The sequence below is a fragment of the Crinia signifera genome, chromosome 9, assembly GCF_055691185.1.
Source record: "Crinia signifera chromosome 9, ASM5569118v1, whole genome shotgun sequence".
Taxonomy (NCBI): domain Eukaryota; kingdom Metazoa; phylum Chordata; class Amphibia; order Anura; family Myobatrachidae; genus Crinia; species Crinia signifera.
In genome coordinates this window covers 81086599-81105699 of record NC_139225.1, presented here as the reverse complement: position 1 = coordinate 81105699, position 19101 = coordinate 81086599, and the positions used below count along the sequence as shown (strand labels likewise).

Genomic DNA, 19101 nt, shown 5'->3' with positions numbered 1-19101 from the left:
CACTGATATATTTGAATAGGTCCACAGGTGGAGCTAATTACTTCACTTGTGATTCTGTGAGGAGATCTGGAAAACATTAACTGTTGGTAGCTCTCGAGGACTGAAGTTGGCTACCCCAGCTTTAGGTTGTGTACATACATATTACAATTAACACAACACTGGATTAACATCTGCATTATATGCCACTTTTATTGCAGCCGCTACGGCAAAATGATGCTAATGCTGCACCCAATAGGCTGTCTCCTAAGCCGGCCAATGGCTGCAGTTCTCATCACCTGCAATGAGTAAACAACCGAGGCTGGACTATCGGACAGTAAAGCAATCCTGTCATTGCTCAGAATTCCCAGTGGTACATGGCCAACAAAGTTACTGAACCGACAATGGCTCTCCATGCAATTCTGATCTGCATGCGCAGGCAGTAATCATCAGGACTCTTGCACAATGTGCAGAGGACATACACACGCCCAATGTCTCTTTGCTCTCTGGGGGTCTGATGCACTAAGCTTCAAAAGTGATACGATGGAGAGTGATAAACAACCAACCAATCAGCTCCTACCTGACGTATTTCAAACACAGTCTGTGACATAGAAGCTGATTGGCTGGCTGTTTATCACTTTTGAAGATTAGTGCATCCGGCCCTTTGTCTGAATCAGGCCCAACAAACAGATTACTGAATTAGAGAAAACAAAGCATTAGGTGATTCTGCGCGCCTGATCACCTAATGCTTTGTTTCCTCTATACTAAAGTTTAAGTTACTCAGGGTGTAACTCTAAGTGATAGTGCTGCAGATCCAGAAATAACCCAGCGCCAAGGAGTTTTAACTACAATACCATATATCCCAGATTACTGAATTACTTCAATACAAAATATAGAACTATATTGCAGTTTGGTTACTGAACCCATGTGTAAAGGTCACAATAAACTCATTACCTGCAATAGGGGCATCAGGACGGGATTGTTCTTTCCTCCATGCTGGCACAAACACAGTAATGTCTTTATGGCCTTTCTCCAAAAACCATTCCACAGCCAGCTGTATCCCTCGACAGGAGAAGACCTCTTTATTGCCATGGCTGGACAACACAAGAAAAAGGGTTTTAAAAAACAGCATCAATAAAAGCTTCATTTTCTCTCGATATGATGTACCAGCTCATCGAGTATCTTTCAGAACACATAATGCCTACACATTTCTATGAGAAATCTATGTATAATTGTAGAAAGCACCAATAATAAAGTTACTGTACAGGACAGCTCAGCTTCACTACATAGACCTACAATTCATATTTTAATTTGGACCGGTTCAAAGATTCCATGCAATGAATCTAAAAAAAAAAATGATATATCAAGATCCTCCTTTTTCCACATTGCCATGTGTTAAAATAAACGGGTCTGTAATATAACACTGTGCAGTTGGGTTTCACAAACTCTGCCATTACAGGTTTTATGGATATCTATGCTTAAGCACAGGAAACTTAATTAGTACCTCAGCCAATTTGATTTAGCCATCTGGATTAAAGCAGGGACAGTCATGTGACAAGCAAGCAAGTCTCTCTTAAGGTGCCCATACACTAGGGTGAGTATGTAGTGATTTGGTCAATTTTTCATCTGATCCAGTAAATTGGATAAAATGTGTCAAAATTGCATGTGTTTGACATCAGGTACGATGCAGTCCCGTGGGTTGCACGTGCTGCACTATAGATATATTGCTCCGGCAGGCTTGGTTGGGACCACATACGATACATAGTATGCAAAAGGACTGCATACTGCAGGCATGTCCAAACTATGGCCCTCCAGCTGTTGTGAAACTACAAGTCCCATCATGCCTTGCCTCAATTTTGCTATTAGGGAATAAAACTATGCAAGGCATGCTGGGATGTGTAGTTACACAACAGCTGGCGGGCCACAGTTTGGACATGCCTGGCATACGGTGCATTGTATATAGTCCTGCCGCCTGGGAGGTTTCTGGGCGGTTCAAGAGGGATCATCTGTGACTTCTCGTCGCCCTGGTGCATGGAAACCTTTATTATAACAGTCAGCAAAAAGTCAAGTGCGAGTTCTTGTCTTCAGCAAGAACACAACTAAGACCAAAATTACATTAAAAAAACCTTTTAATTACAGGTAGTTTTAATATCCTTCAATGAATGAATACTGTAAGGTTCTTTGTTATTTGACATGTTCAAAAAATAAAATTGTAGTCGCTAAGAGTTAAAATACACCATGTACTGTTTACATTATGACTGAGGATATCTAACTTTCATTTTCATTGTTCCACTGGCGAAATTCACATTGCGAATGTCGCCAGTTGGTTCATATTGTTTTGCGAATTCAATGTATGTGTCAGGCTAGGATCCCACTTCTAGCGCCATGCAGGAAGAACACTTGCATTATCATATGTTCTCCATACCCCAAGGAGGGCTTTGGTTGGGTGAAGACAATAAACCTTGCGATAATACTGAAGAACAACACTCTATACGTTTATTCAATATGGATTAGTTTGAATTATCCCATTAAAATGATGTGTTCTAGTCTTGTTTTTTGTCTGAATAACACTTATTTATAAGTTATGGGAAGATGTGGATAAACCCTTAAGTGTCTTGCAAACAGCTGTAGTCTGAATCAATGGGCCGCAGCTGTGAATTTGAATATGTGTATGTATTATACGTACGAGAACGCAGTTGCAGCCTGAGATGCACCTCTATGACTGTCACAACACACCTGTGGTTTTGCCATCACTCACAGTAATGCCCCTTTCCCACTGCAGCTAAAAAACGGTAAATTGACGATTTTTAGCGCAATTTACCGTTTTAAGGCTGCAGTGGGAAAGTGCCAGAGTTGAAATACCGTTTAAAGTTAAATGGTATTTCAACCTGTTTTTAAAGCAGAGTCTTAAACTTTATTTAGCCTCCAGGCAGTCCCAGTGCCTGATGAGACCTAGTAGTTCTCACTTTGTGCATGTGTAATGAGTGCACGTGCATAATGAAGAGCTACTCATTACATATGCGCATATGTAATGAGCGGCTCATTAGTGTGCACTCTTACATATGCGCAAAGTGAGAACTACTAGTTCTCATCAGGCACTGGGACTGCCTGTACCCCGCATGGACCCTCGCTGCCTCCCCACTGCCCTGCATCCCCGTGCAGGTAAGTACAAGGGGAGGGGAGGTGGAGGCACAGGGCAGGTACGGGGGGGTTAGGCACTCTTTACACTTGGGGGGGGGAGGGATTAGGCACTCTTTACACTGGGGAAGAGGGATTAGGCACTCTTTACACTGGGGGGGAGGGATTAGGCACTCTGTACACTGGGTGGGGGGGAGGGGGGTTTGGCACTCTTTACACTGGGGGGGGGGGGGGTTAGGCACTCTACATTTTACACGGTTCACTGCAATGGGAATGGTACTTAAATGGTATTTAAAACGGTAATCTGCTGCAGTGGGAATGCTAATACCGTTTTAAATACCATTTAAGATTACCAGTACTTTAAACTGGTCTGCAGTGGGAAAGCAGCATAACTGTCCCCTGAAGGTAAGTCACAAATATATCCACTGCAAGATCATTGCAGCTCATGGGCAGTGTGACTATAGGGGGTATTCAATCCTGGGCCACTACTGGTGATCCATCCCGACAGCTGTGACCCTGACCCGTTTTAGTTTTTCTTAACAGCATATTAAATCCCGCCGGCCGATTAGCGAAAAGGGGGCGTGTCCGCGTAAATGGCCGTGGATTGTCAAGCTTGTTCTCGGCAAAACCTTTAATACCATTAAGGGAAGTATTCAATACTGGCTAAAATTTGTGATGGTCGAAAATATCGGCCAGCACCTATTCAATCCCAGCTGTTTATGACCTGCCGTTGGAGATCCGACTTGTTTAAAAGTCGGAACTACATATTCAATGCCGGACGATATTTCCGATTGTCAGAAATATCGTCTGTTTTCAACAAGAATAGGTTGCATCCCTATTCCGATCTTCTGCAAACATTCCAAAAGTTGGAAATGATATGATCTGTGAATCTGCAACTTTTTGGTCTGGAACGGCCGCTAATTCACAATTTAGCGGCCATTTCTGACAATGCAGATCTGACTTTTGAACAAGTCGGTTCTGCAGCAGCGAGTCCTGGGCGGGACCGAATAGGTGCTGACCGATATTCCCAACAATGGGAAATATGGGCCAGCACACCTTTTCTGACTTTCAGGACCCTTCCCAAAATATGGAAGATCTGAACGGACATGGAATGGGTTGAATGTACATTCCAACTATCAGAAATATAGCATTAAATGCTCCCTATATGGCAATTTGGGGGGTTATGAATACTTTCTGTTTTTCACAAACAAAGACTATAGTGTATAATTCACTAGTGCTATGTGGTAATACTGTTATTAAGTAACAGTAGCCCATTATTGTGGAATTGGTCTACAGCTACCTCTAGCTATATGTGTAGTAGCATTTGAGATGTCACAATGGTCTTCCTTTATAGCAGTGGTTCCCAAAGTGTGTGCCGTGGTACCCTGGGCTGCTTCGGAACACTTGCAGGTGGGCCTTGGGTTGGTGGTCCAGGACCAATGCAAATCGTTTATATTTAATGTAATAGGCAAAACCACTGGTATATAGTGGTAGCCTGCATTGGTTAGATTTTCTGGATATATTGTGAATGTGTAAACATTTGTAAACTAACCTCATTGCCACATTACTTCCATCAATGACAATTGGTCGGAGGTTGTCTGTGTTGTCAACAACTTCATCTTCAAGAGACAGCTCTGGACTTGCAATCTCTTTGGTGCAAGGGCCTCTGGGTACAAGGTTGTTACTGATGCTGCCTCCACTGCCTTGTGCTTCTGACTCTCCCTTATTCCCTAATCTCACCAGCTCAGCAAGGATATCATTAATAAGAGCATCGGCTCCCAGCTTGATGAGGACAGCTTGGATTTGTTCCCCATTATAGCCCAACTTTAGGGCAAAGTCCATCTTGGCTTGGTATTCTTTGTCCAGAGTGCTTTTAACTTCTTCCAGCTTCATTTGGTTCTCAATGGGAACTTGGATGCTGCTCTGGGAGAAGCTAGGACGGTCCAAACAAGGGGATCTACAGAGCTGTCGGTGTGGCTTGCTAGAAATATCTATACCTTGGAAAAGAGTGTTGCCATAGTTTCCTATTCCAGTCCTCCCTCCCTGCTGTTCTGCTTCACTCTCTGAGCTGGTCCATTCGTCAGATTCCCCACTGCAGTCCCCCATGTCTTGTGAGTATTCCATCTCATTTGTAGCCGCCCTATGATGTCTGGACGGCTTCTTCTTTTCCATTTCCAGTTTTCTGACCATGGACCAGGCCGTCATCCCGTTTAGTGGACGACCAGAAATCTCCAAGTTTCCCTCTTTCACCTTCAACCCGATCAGTTCTGTATATTTAATATCATTTCAGAGGTTGTCCACGTTCTTCCACAACTCTACCAAGTGGGGTTCTTGTAGTGCCGGTTCCGAGGCACAGAGAGAAAGAGTATATTCCTGTACAACAGGGAAACAGGTTTGTTGTCAACGTATTGAACATGCAATAACCTAATAATTACAGTAAACAGAACAAAGAGTACAGAGTAATAGAACAAAATGTAACAATAACTTTATAAACCCACAGGCCTGAATGTTTCCTGTTCTCCCTGAGGGAACAAATCAAGCTCGGTGTCTTTAAAATATATTTTATAACCGGTCCCTATATATGGCTTTAACATGTGATAAATGCAGATTTCCTGACACAATAACTGATGCATGTTTCATACTACAGATATGTCCACTGGCGCATACAAGTTGTGGCATAGCAGGGTGCTACGGCTAAGCCATACACTGAGGTGTGAGCCGGTGTGCACATGTGCCCGCCTCTCATTAATGGCAGCACACTGCAATGCGGACACACGCAATATGCCATGATGTGTGTGCATCACTATCCATTAAAGCAAATACAAGGATTACAAGAGTAATATACAGCAAAATTGAGTATCATCACCTGCAGTGGCTTTGCATCGAGATATGGTTAATATCCTGGTAGTCACCTTCCAAATAGTTACAACACTGACAGCAGCATCCAGACAGCCAAAGTCCCGATGAAAAGTACTGGGGTTGACATTAGGGTTAAACACTACGGGGAGAGTTATGGGTAGGCTGCAGGGGGATGACAGGATGATTAGAGATAAGCTGCGGCAAGGGAACATATGTCTGTGGTATTGGCGGGTTAGGGTCAGGCTGCAGGAGGAGTGGGTTAGGGTTAAAATACTAACCAGGATCCATCGGGATTTTGAATGTCAGGATGCTGCTGTCTGCATTCTGACCAAAGGCACGGTGACTGCCAGGCTAGCAATACCATCCTTGTGAAAAACTGTTAAGTACACGGAGACATAAGTGCCCAAAATATTTGCAAGCTTCAGGGTTTTGTTTATCAGCTAGCTGGAAGATACAAAGCTTTCTTTTCAGTAAAAACAAAAACACAGATGGTAAATCACACATACGCGTCCTTACACACATACTAGTGTTCATTCTAGCACCCGCCATCTTTGAAAACCCATGCAGTTCCTATACCCTGTCTGGGGTGTCGCTGTCTGCTGTTGTGTTTCTAGCACAGGCCTAGTTTGCATATCAGTGCTGATATACAGACCACACTGTGCTAGAAGCACTACAGCAGACAGCGACACCCCAGACAGGGAACAGGAACTGCATGGGTTTTCAAAGATAGCGGGTGCTAGAATGAACACTACATACTGGCAATTCCATTTTAGAAAATCCTTTCTGGACAAACATTAGAAGTCACAAATGCTACAAATGTAATAATGTGTTAACAAAATTCTTTTATTTTATCTTTGTGTCCTAATTTACTGACCCAACACACCAATCTTTAATAAACACACCAGCGTTCCGTGCCTTATGTGGGCAATATATTCATGCCATCGTTTCCCATTCTGCCCCTGGCAGTTACAATCCACAGACCCAGATGATCAGCAATAGATTGGGGAATCAGCAAAATACTACACATTGCTAAATTCTTGATTTACCGATTCTGATCATTTTGGGGATCTCTAATATGTTGGACCCAGGCGATGGGAGAATGGTAATTGCCCCATCAGCTCTGTGGATGAAAAGCTCAGTAGTAATGGTAGAAACTATTAATTTTACTGATAGTACAGTAGTAGACATTTATTATGCACTGCCTACACGGTCAGTAGATGAAACAAATAAAATCATTTTAAAACATAAAATACAATGGGCCAGATGTATTATCGCGCCGCTATAACACTTCCTGCCGAGATGAAGCAGGAAGGGACATCGACAAGTTGTATTAACATCTTCTCTGCCGAAGCGGGGTAGCGAAAATTTACCTCCGGTGATGTCCCCTCCTAGAGACAGTGCATCAGCTCACACTGACGCGTTGTCTCCTTCTGCCAGGTCGGCTAGACTGCGCATGCACGGGATCTCGCTACTCACGCGAGATCTCCAGCACAGCCCAGAGCCAGCAGCAGGGAAAGCGCTGTCTCTGCGGTATCCGGACTATTGTTAGACAGACCTTACATTGACAGCCATTACATCGACACCATTCGTACACAGGAGTAATAGCTGTGCGTCTCAGCAGAAGGTGAGAGCACAGCCCACTCAGAGTACGTTTTTCCTGCTCCGGCAATTGGTCACGTAGGGACGCCGACCCGTTGCCATGGTGCAGACGGTGACGGCATCCCGAAGGAGGGGGTGTGGCTGCGCGTCTCAGCAGAAGGCGAGAGCGCAGGCCACTGAGAATAGGTCCGTGCTTTGAGTGACAGCTACTGCTACCAATAGCATTAGCTGCTTTGACGAAAGAAAGATCCAATCAAATGGGAATCAGGGATTACCCGCGAAACAGTGGGAGTACAAATACACGCAATGCAGCCACTATCAGGTACTGGTGAACAAGCCTCCAGGCGAAACGCGCGTCCAGTATCGGGGCTAAATGTCACAGAGGGGAACTTGGTGTATCAAGGAGGATGCAGTGAAGGCTGTATAAGTATCAATTTGCTTGTTTCTGTTTCTTTACTGTTTGATTTTGCTTTTTATTCCACACAAGTTTGCTATGAATTAAGTGCTGGAATCGATCCAGCGCAATATAGGAGGATACTATGCATGGACCAATCTCCTTATGTTAAAAGCATTTATATCGCAGCAACCAAATATACAATACTTGTGGTGTGGATGTAATGTACAGATTAAGAGCAATTTGTACTGAGTTAATACTCAGATTGGTGTATCAAAGAGGATTCAGTGAAAGCTGTTTGGAATACTTACTGTTTGCTTTTTCTTTAGTTGTCATATTGTTACTATAGTTAAGCTGCTGGAATTAATCCAGCTCATATATAACGACTAACTATACCATATTTGTGGTGAGGATGTAATAAGACTAATTAATAGCAAACTTTTTTCCGAACTAATGCCTAAGTGAGGAACGTATTATACTGCCGCATACTACTGATAAATAGTAGGAGTGAAATATATATATATATGTCTCTTCTCTGACCTAAGGGACTCTCATTGGTCCCGGTGCCAGGGTGACCCTCTGCGCTGGTAAAACTATCAGGGGTGAAACTGGACCCGAGTTTCCAACAGCAGATCCCTATATTCTCTTTACCCTCCTTTTCTTTTTCACTGATCCAACCACAGGCCTCCACTATAATCATCCCCTCATCTGGTCCGTTCACTGCCTTCATGACACACGGCCAGAAAGTAGGAGAGATTGGAGACTAAGGGAAATCAGCCAATTTTCTAACTATAGATATCTATCTCTGATAAATCCCTCAAGAAATAAAAAATTGCTCAAATCAAACCCAGTCCAATAGTGAAGGTACAATCTAGAGATAACTCCCTTGTGTCAAAATTCACACACTATAGTGATTGACCATACTAAACTGTGGTGAGGAGATATTATATCAATTTAATTCGATCTATGTTTGAAGGGAAGGAGGTAATTTAAAGTCATATAACTGACCATCTGACAGATGTAAGACACTCTCTTCTTTCACTAAGGACTGTCATTCCTTCAATTTAAGGGACTCTCATTGGTTCCGGTACCGGGGTGATATCTTGTACTGGGTAAACCACCAGGGGTGAAACTGGATCCGGTTTCCAACAGTAGATCCCTATTATCTTCACTTCTCCTTTTCTTGCCATCTTTTTTCACTGATCCGACCACAGGTCTCCCCATAATCATCCCCTCATCTGGTCCGTTCACTGTCTTTGAGACACACGGCCAGAAAGTAGGAGAGATTGGAGACTAAGGGAAATCAGCTAAATACTGTCTAAATTATTTAGATACAACCTCATGATTATAACACCTATAGATTTGGGTATTTACCCCTACACACCACAGAACCATATGCTGTGGTAACCCCTCTGTGACAAAGCACCTGAATAATAGATATTTCGCCGTTTTTTAACTTTTAAATCACAACAATCAAAAAATTGATTGCACATTTTTTTAAATTTTCACTTACATTTAAGTATTGTCACTCCATTAAAAATCAGCCAGGCCATTTGATGCCTCATGGGAGAATATCCCGCTATTGAGATCATGAAGTGATCACGGCTGATACATTCACATTAATTTGTGAACTTGTGATAAACAATACTAATAAGTCTAGTATATATCTAATCACATTAACACTGCATAATTAAAAAATACATAAAAAATATTTTTCCCTGCATGATTTTCTTCCCATAGACTAGGTATAGGGATAAGTCAGTAAATAAGATTATATAATTATTTAGATATATTATGTCGTGCCCCGACAGAAAAGTCACCCTTTTCTTCTTTTTTTCTCTTGATACTAACTGTGACTTTGGGAGCACCACCAACGAGGAAATTTTTAGGGACACCAGGTCCTGAGATATGTAAAATGTTGGTTTTGAATATTGTGATGTGAAATATCCTGCTGAGAGTCTGTGCTAGTCCTCCTTATCTCCTTTTGACACCATTAGTTCGACAGCTCAATAGGTCGACATGGTTTTAGGTCGACATACCATTAGGTCGACATGTCATTAGGTCGACAGCTACTTAGGTCAACATGTTTTTAGGTTGACACTGCCATTAGGTCGACAGTGTCTATGTCGACAGTCAAAAGGTCGACATGGTTTTTTTCACTGTTTTTTGAGCCGACATGTGCCGACAGGCGGTATTTCATGCCCTACTATCCACTAGGGCGTGGTGGGAGAATAAAATAGTGTGCCGAGCGCAGCGAGGCACCGTGCCCGAAGCATTGCGAGCGAAGCGAGCGTTGCGAGGGGCTGCGGTACACTTCAAACTATGTCCATGTCGACTGTGTCGACATTTCGGCCAAAAAACAGTGGAAAAAACCATGTCGACCTTTTGACCGTCGACATAGACACTGTCGACCTAATGGCAGTGTCGACCTAAAAACATGTCGACCTAATGAGCTGTCGACCTAATGACATGTCGACCTAATGACATGTCGACCTAATGACATGTCGACCTAAAACCATGTCGACCTATTGAGCTGTCGAACTAATGGTGTCGATGTAAGGTCTGTCTAATATCCGTCCCAGACCCGTCTCTGCTGTGGAGATAGGGCTTCGCCATCCTGCTGCTGGAGAAGCCGATAGCGGCAGGGGGCGGAACATACATACATACATACATACATACATTTGCCCTGCATATCGGCCTGCTAGTATTTAGATTTTAAAAAATCTTAAATTAAGTGAATTGGGTTTATACAGTATGTCATCCTTAGGTTTACTTATGTGAGGAGGGACAGTATTTACTTCTGTTCATCCACATAGTTTATGACTGGCATCCACTTGTACTGGTTTGTCTATTACGAATGACTAAAAATAATTGGCTTTGGTTCCGGTCCCTCAAGCCAAGGCACCCCTGCAAGTGTTCCGAGGCACCCCAGGGTGCCACAGAACACATAGTTTTGGAAATACTGGCCTACAGCAGACTGTGTTGCTCTTTTGAATGATTAGATTAAAGTATCTAACTTTCATGTGGAACTTTAGAGAAATATATTTTGGGTGAAAACAAACAAACACAAAAGTATATTGGTTCCACTAAGATGGTCATAATCAGAGAAGATGTAGCTTTACTTAAACCTCTGGATGACTAAACACACTCAAGCTTTTCTCAAAACAAAAGCAATGACGTCTGTTTTTAAAGAACATTTTTTTTTAGCAGCATCAATCAAGGTATTGAAATCGTTGATATTTTGTGCCATGAGATCTCTTATTGCAAGAGACATTAATGGAACAAAGCTTTGGCTGCTGATTTGGTCATTAACCACTTGGCAATAACATCCGGCAATCCATTAACCTTACCGTAAGATTCTCCCTCTACACAATTACAAGACTCTTCAAAACATGAATTACAATAATGAAGTGGGGGTAGAGTGTATAAAGAAACATGACCAGGACACCTCCCCTACAAATTGGATGTTCTGTAACATCAGACTCCGCCTACACTAGACACAAGCACATTAGTAACAATATAGGTATGTCATTCTTAGCAGAGATTATGAAAAACATTGATTAAACACTGATGACAACACATATGGTAGCTACATAAACATACAATGTAGATCCTGCAATAGTGTTCATTCCAGAACCCACCATCTTTGAAAACCCATGCAGTTCCTCTACCCTGCCTAGGGTGTCGCTGTCTGCTGTAGTGCTTCTTACTACAGTGTGGTCTGTCTATCAGCACTGATATGCAAATCAGACCTGTACTAGAAACACCACAGCAGACAGCGACACCCCAGGCAGGGAACAGGAACTGCATGGGTTTTCCAAGACGGCGGGTGCTAGAATGAACACGAGTGCAAGGGAATAACAGTATTTTCAAACCATGCTCTTTAGACACCAGATTTTGGGGACTATTGTAGCCCAGAAATGTGGTAAATGCTCCAAAACGTCTGTTTTTTAGATTATTGCTGCATTATTTAGCAACGAATGCTGACAAATAACAGCACCCCATACAGGGTATATGGTGTCTCTTTAAGAGCAGTGAGAAGCCTACTCCAAATGCTCCCCTCCCAACACTTGCAGTATGTGTGAGAATATAGGGAGTTATAAGTTACTAATCATAGGATCTGGAACTGGGGGGGCTACTGGGCGGCTCACCCCCCCAAAAAATTTGAGAGGCGCCATAAAAAGTACTCAAGGGGCACCGTGTGGCTGCCATCTACAGTTACTATAGACAGTGTTAGGAGGGAGATAATACCCTTCCCGTGCTTTTCCACCTCCTCCCTCCCCATAGCCATTCTCAACCTGTCTGCATTGCCCTCTGCACCGCCATGGATGAAGCTAGTCGCAATAGTGATGTGGACGCACAAGTGACCCTTTTGCCAGAAAGCTGACAGTGGTCTATAGATAAGATTATTATATATATATATATATATATATATATATATATATATATAAACCTTAGGTAGATGGTATGGTGGGTAAGTCCAGCTGCCTCTGAGGGGACAATCTTTAGCCTATTTAGGGGCACCAGAATGACATTATATCCTGCCCCATCAACCAAAAAGGTTGTAGCTCCCGTTACACCCTTTTACATTGCAATACTGGGTCGGACCCGGAATTGCAATCCCGGCTCTGAACCGGGTCCAGCGCTTTCGCATAAAACCTGGGTTTAACCTTTCTTATAACCCAGGTTATAAACTGTGGTGCTTTCACACCGCACCTCGATCAAGGTTCATATGTCACCAACCCGACAATAACCCAGGTCAGAGATGCAATGTGAAAGGGGTATTACAAATGAATTATGTGGCCAAAATAAAAGCAAAACACTGCACCACAAGTGCTTTTATGCATGAGACAGCTGTCATAGGCGTCGATTCAATACAGTGCGAGGTGAATAGTAATGGGAGGGCGCTCCCAGAACTATTCTAATCAGCGTGCTGCTAACTGTGACTACCCGATTTCTGTACTCACCCCTCCTGGGAGGCCAGCAGAAATCTGATAAAACTAGGGCGGTGATGCTATTTTGTGCCCTAGCACTCAGGACAAGTCGGAAAATGCTGATACTTGTGACTAAACACCCATGAGTACTGGCCTTCTCTCCGACTTAGCAGCATGCTGAATACTGGCTTTGGAAGATTCCTCCAGATGCTGTTCACAGCGCTGAGAATTGAATAGACCCCCTACTATCTACAACACATTTTGAACCAATGATTACAACTAATAAATTAATTTAGCAATAGCAAAATGACTGCACAGGATATCACCATGATATAACGGTGAGGTGTAATATTATATGCATGCTTTTGATCAATAACAACATTTGGTTCCTCAAATACAAAGTATCAGGAAACTCAACTGAAAACATTAAGGTAAAATGGAAATCATCGGCAGAAAAGCATGGGGATTTTTTGAAGATCACATTGATTTGTCATCGCACAGAAGGAGTCAGATGAAACCACACCTTAAGTTTCCTTTTTGGAAGTTCCCATGAGGAAATACATTTTGGCTGATTTTACTTTCATATTTAGGTATGCAACTGGGGGGGAAGGGGGGGGGGGGGGTAATAGAGTCAGAGGGACAAAGCTGAAAGATCGCATCTCCCATACTTATAATGGGAAATGCAATGTGAATTGGCATTCCATCTATTCAATCTTTTCCCTCTTTTGGATTTTCAGAATCAATATGAAAAATCAGATTGTGGATCCGCAAATGTATACATTTTTCTGTGGAAACGGATGCCAAGTCGAAAGTTTTGAGTCTGTTTCCGCCAAGCAGATTTGGCTTTTCAAAGAGCAGAGTCTGCAGCTGTGAATCCCGGACATTTCGCCAGGAATTGAATAGTGTAATCCCCTTATTTTCCAAAATTGGATCTCTCTTAGCGATCATTTCACTTCTTATATATTGCAGGGATGTGCTGCCCTGGATGTGATTTTTAGTACATTCGGGTGAATGTTAATTTTTTATTGTCGGAAATAGCGGCAATAAGAAATTATAAACATTAGGTCCAAAAGCCAATAATTAGTAAATATGATACTAAAGGTGCCCATACACAGTACAATTGCTGGGTGCAATGAGATTTGTGCTCCCACACACATCTCAAAAAGTATGTGCTGCTATTATATTCAAATGTGGGCATTTTCTCCGAACCACATGTTTTTCACCCGAGCCAAATTTTTCACATATACCAAAAATGTACACTTTAATTGTATATAGCGAATCGAATTTCGCCCTAAAACGTTGAAAAGTGCAATTTTATTGCATTGGCAAAAAATCAGCACCAATTGATTACCCTGAGATGCACAGGGAGACTGTACGGATTCAATTTATAGGACAATTGCAAATTGTATTTGCACAGTTGATGGCCATCCCTACTTTGGAATGTTAAAATAGATTTTGGTTGTGCAAAGCAGAATGCATTTCTTTCTACTACAAAATTATAGCATTTCTAGTAATGTTCAAAATAAACATACTAGACAAAAAGCACCACCCTTACCTTAAGTAACACAAAAAGAAAGAGCTACTGGACCTTTCACATTACAGCTAGAAACTTTTTAAACCCCTTCAAAATCAGCAACATACCGTGTTTTAGCTGTAATGTGAAAGGGGTATCTTAAGGTCTCCACTCCAAAATTATTATCTAATAAAAATAAATATAAAATAAACTCGCTCACATATTGTTTGTTTGCAAAAAACGTCATGAGCACTGCTTTTAGCAAGTGTAACTAATGCTGCTTTCAGAACGCAAATGCAGGGTCGTACCAGGACTTTTAACCAGTTCAGTGCCGGTGCAACCCTGCATGTGCGGTCTGTTTACACTGCAACAGCGAACCAGCAATATTGGCAGTTCACTGACATCATCGAGGAGCGAGGCAGTGCACCGGCGCTGCCTCCTCCATAGTGTGAACGGGAAACTGTTCGCTCCACTCATTTAACCCCTTCACACTGCACAGCAACAAACCAGTAAGAACCCTTCTTCTTTACCATATAGCTGTGCTGCTACCTGTTTGCGGGACCCGGTAACCCCTTTCACATTACACTAAATACCGGGTCGAACCAGCAAGAAACTGGTTTGTACCTGGTAATCAGGTGCGATGTGAAAGGGGTATTAATAGGGAAGCTCAGCAAAATATTTAGTAGGACATTTAAAAGGATGAGAGATTCAGAAAGTGAGAGATTTGGTAAGAAATCTCCAGATTTTTTAAAGCGGCAATCATTTACACTGCAAAACCGCTTTAAAAATTCTTATTTTTTTTTACCAAATCTCTCACTTTCTAAATCTCTCATCCTATTAAATCTCACCCTAATGGTATGTACACACTTGTACAATGTGCATGAGATTTTGACTATATAGTCAAAATCTCATCTGGATCGCATGCAGATCGCATGGGTTTTAACCCTTGCGATCCCGAATCGCAGCCAGAAAGTCTTGGCTGCATAGACTATATAGTGCAGATTGTATGCAGATAGTCTAAATTGTAATATAGTCTAAATTGTACAAGTGTGTACACACCATTAGTATCTAAAATTTGGACAACAATGTTTTGGACACTTTATATTGGTAATACGGGTGGCAATAAGCACAACTTGTCATTGTGCCATGTGATGCAAAAATTCCTCATTCCACTTAGTGGAAGCAGGCGGCGTTACGTGAACAAGGAAGTATACTATTTTAATCCATACTGGGCAGCACTAGGTTTTAAGACCTGTGGCTTCCTCAAACATGCCCTCAGTATTGAAAAGTTTAGCTTTATTTGTCCATGTGTAAACATCTTTTATGTTCTTATAATCACTGTGAATTTAATTCCCTGTAGCACACAAAGTCCTGGGTTTAATAACAGCCATTGTAATCCAGTGCCAGTCATGTTTGGGAGGAAACAAATACTGTAGGAGTTTTTTTGTTTTATTTGGTGTGGCCAATTTCCATACGACACATTCTTAAAACTGCTAAACAACCAACTATGAGCTTAATTTGCCATGTCAGTTAGGGGTACATTTATTAAAGCTTCTAAAAATGAAAACTGGTAGTGTTGCGAAATGCAGCCAATCATTTTCTTGGCTGCAGAAATAAAAAAAAAAGGTAGACAATCACGGCTCTCTGAACTTACTTGAAACAACTGCCCGGGGTGCCCGCTACAGATGAGATTTAGCCCCAGTAGATACAAGATATAGATAGAAGCAGCGCTCCAGAGGACGAATAATATGTAACAATAATTGACTGGTTAACCCCTTGATTGGTGGGTTTTGCTGGGGCAGGACAAACCTACCAAGGCAGGTTTGTCCTGCCCCAGCAAAACCCACCACAGGATGCAGGAAGGCACCCCCCCCCTCACTTCCGCGCCAGAGCTTCCCTGCCGGGGAATGTTCGCGGCAGCTCGGGAGGACTCGGGCGCCTGAACTACTGAGCGCTCCCGAGTCCCCCCTGACCCTCCCCAAGCCTGCCGCGTACGTCACTGCTGCAAATGGCGGCAGGGGAGCTCCAGCCTACGATCGCCGGAGTGGAGGGGGTAGGGCAACAGCAGCTGAGCCCGTAAAATGCCTTGACGAAAGTGCTGCGTTATTAAATAGGGCACTGAAACATTGCCATATTAACCAGCCAATTATTGTTGCATATTATTTGTCTTCTTGAGTGCTGCTTCTATCTATATCTTGTGTATGTTTCCACCTTGCCTGTTCCGTGAGGCGATGTGGAAACGGCGAGTGTGACTATTAAAAATCGCGGCTCCCACAAAATATGGCGGATGCATTTGCAGCAAACCTCACAGTTTAAGGGGATCCTCGCCATTCTGTCATGGTATTTGGCCCTAACATTGCATACAGCGAGGGGACGGCGAAGGGGTTTGACGGAGAGGATGTCAATTTGCCATGTTATTTCGAAATGTGTTTTAAAGGGTTCGAGGAGATCCGTCCGGCAGGGCGGTGTTAACCTGTTCGCTCGGTTCCAAATATATGCAGCCTAGCGAGCAGGCCTGAATCAGGCCCTTAGTCCAAACACTGCATGAACAATTACCTGCATGACTTAGTTAATCATACACACCCCATGCTAAGTACTAGCGCTCTCTTCTATAATGTGCAATTGTTGTGTAGTGCAAAAATGCCCATATCAATGTCCTAATATCTAGGTGTGCTGGATTAAACAATGTCATGATTCCTTTATTCCGTTTCAACATTGCTAACCCAGGTCGGACCTGGGATTTTGAACCCAGGTCACACCTTTTTATATTGGAACCGGGTCACCCATTATACATTGGGTGACCCAAGTTAAACCCTTCTTACAACCCAGGTTGAAATGCTGGGTTGCAGAGTATTACCCCTTTTACTGGGATACGGTCATTTGGTCTACAGCATGATGGTCGACAGTCAATAGGTTGACACCATTAGGTCGACATGGGAAAAGGTCGACATGGGTCTAGGTCGAAAGGTCATTAGTTCGACAGGTCGTTAGTTCGACAATGTCTAGGTCGACATGGGTGTTTTCACTGTTTTTTGAGCCGACAGGCGGTATTTCATGCCCTACCATCCACTAGGGCATGGGGGGAGAATAAAATAGTGTGCTGAGCGCAGCGAGGCACCGTGCCCGACGCATTGTGAGTGCAGCGAGGGGATGCGGTGCACTTTAAACTGTGTCCATGTTGAATGTGTTGACAGGTAAAAAAAAAACAGTGAAAAACCCCATGTCGACCTTTTGAATGTCGACATAGACATTGTCGAACTAACAACCTGTCGAACTAATGACCTTTCCCTATGTCGACATAGACCCATGTCGACCTTTTCAGATGTCGACCTAATGGTGTCAACCTAATGACTGCCGACCATCATGCTGTAGACCAAATGATCCCAACCCCCTTTTACTCCAGCAATTTCCCGTGTTATTGCCTATTTAAGCCGAGTCAGGCATCAGTGTAAATGAGCCCCTTAAAAATGACCCACAATCCAAACCAGGAAATGTGGCAGGTTGAACACAGGTGAGAAACGTGTTCAGGGGTAGGAGTAAATGAATAACCCAAGTCATCTGACCCAGAACCCTTTTACATCAATGGGGGAGAGCGCATCCCTTCCAACCACAGCATCCTGGGGTCAGTACGGAGGTTGGGACAGGGCACATGCAACCGCCGCTGCTGTCTGCTGTACTCTGCAGACAGCATCGGAGTCGGGAAGGACATAATTGGATGTCTGCGTGTGATGTCCATTTATCTCATGGGCGGAGGATGGAAAGGCACAGACAGAGGTTGGCGCAGCACAGCAGCTTTCCTGAGTCCTGAGCTTGCTGTGCCCCGGGGGTCCTGGGCAGGCAGACTTCCCGGCGTTTGGAGAGGTCATCTCCAAGTGCCGGCATTGAAGACACTGCATCTGTGTGTAGTGTGCAGCACAGTGTAAACGTGGTTAATCTCGGATCTGACCTGGATTGGAAACGTGTTCCAAATACCTGATCAGATCCAAGATTTTGTTGCAAAATGGGTATATAGGTGCAGGCTGGAGAGCATCAAAGAGATTGGGCCCTTCATTGCATTGCTGTTGAGATGAGATGAGATTCAACTTTATTGTCATTACCCCAATACATCAGGGCACCAAAATTGAGTCATCCATCTGAAATACAGAGTACAACAATAAATACTAAGTCACAATGTCCAACCTCCCATCAGCCAAAAGTAACATTCCATTCTAAAATAGCCCTATTCTTCCTACTCCTAATACTACTAAAACGCCTACCCGAAGGCAATAATACAAACAATCCATTAGCCGGATGAGCACTATCCTTTAAAATATTATGCGCCCAACGCAAGCAGCGCTTTCTCTGTATGTCCTCTATGGCTGGGAGAGGAGTTCCTATTATCCTTTGCACCAATTTGACCACCCGCTGAATTGACTTCCACTCCATAGCCGTTCAGTTCCCATACCAGACTGTGATACGACGTGTCACAATACTTTCGATCACACAGAAATAAAAAAATTGTAATATAAGTAATGGTAATTGATGTCTTTTCTGTTCTGTGCAATGACTCTTAAGGTTCATACACACCGAGAGATTTTCACCTGGCCCAGCAATTTTCGAGGGGGGCGAACGACTTTACACAGTAGGAGACTGTGGAAAGTGGTTCTATCAGCTGGCCGGCCATACACACTAGAAGATTTTGAGCTTAA

The 19101-nt window shown here is 43.1% G+C and overlaps 1 protein-coding gene across 4 annotated transcripts in view; it reads right to left on the bottom strand.

Annotated features, from left to right (window-relative positions):
• The window catches only part of ZC3H12B (zinc finger CCCH-type containing 12B), a 99227-nt gene that overhangs the window by 12308 nt on the left and 67818 nt on the right, over positions 1–19101 (bottom strand). For 3 of the 4 annotated variants that reach the window (XM_083159299.1, XM_083159302.1, XM_083159300.1), the window contains 2 exons: positions 4667–5487; positions 931–1070 (listed from right to left, as the gene is read on the bottom strand). In XM_083159299.1, coding sequence (XP_083015425.1) covers positions 931–1070; positions 4667–5319 — 793 coding nt within the window. In that variant the 5' untranslated portion in view covers positions 5320–5487. Of the gene's footprint in view, positions 1–930; positions 1071–4666; positions 5488–18510; positions 18547–19101 lie in introns of all 4 variants that reach the window. The other variant, XM_083159301.1, reaches the window with a different exon arrangement.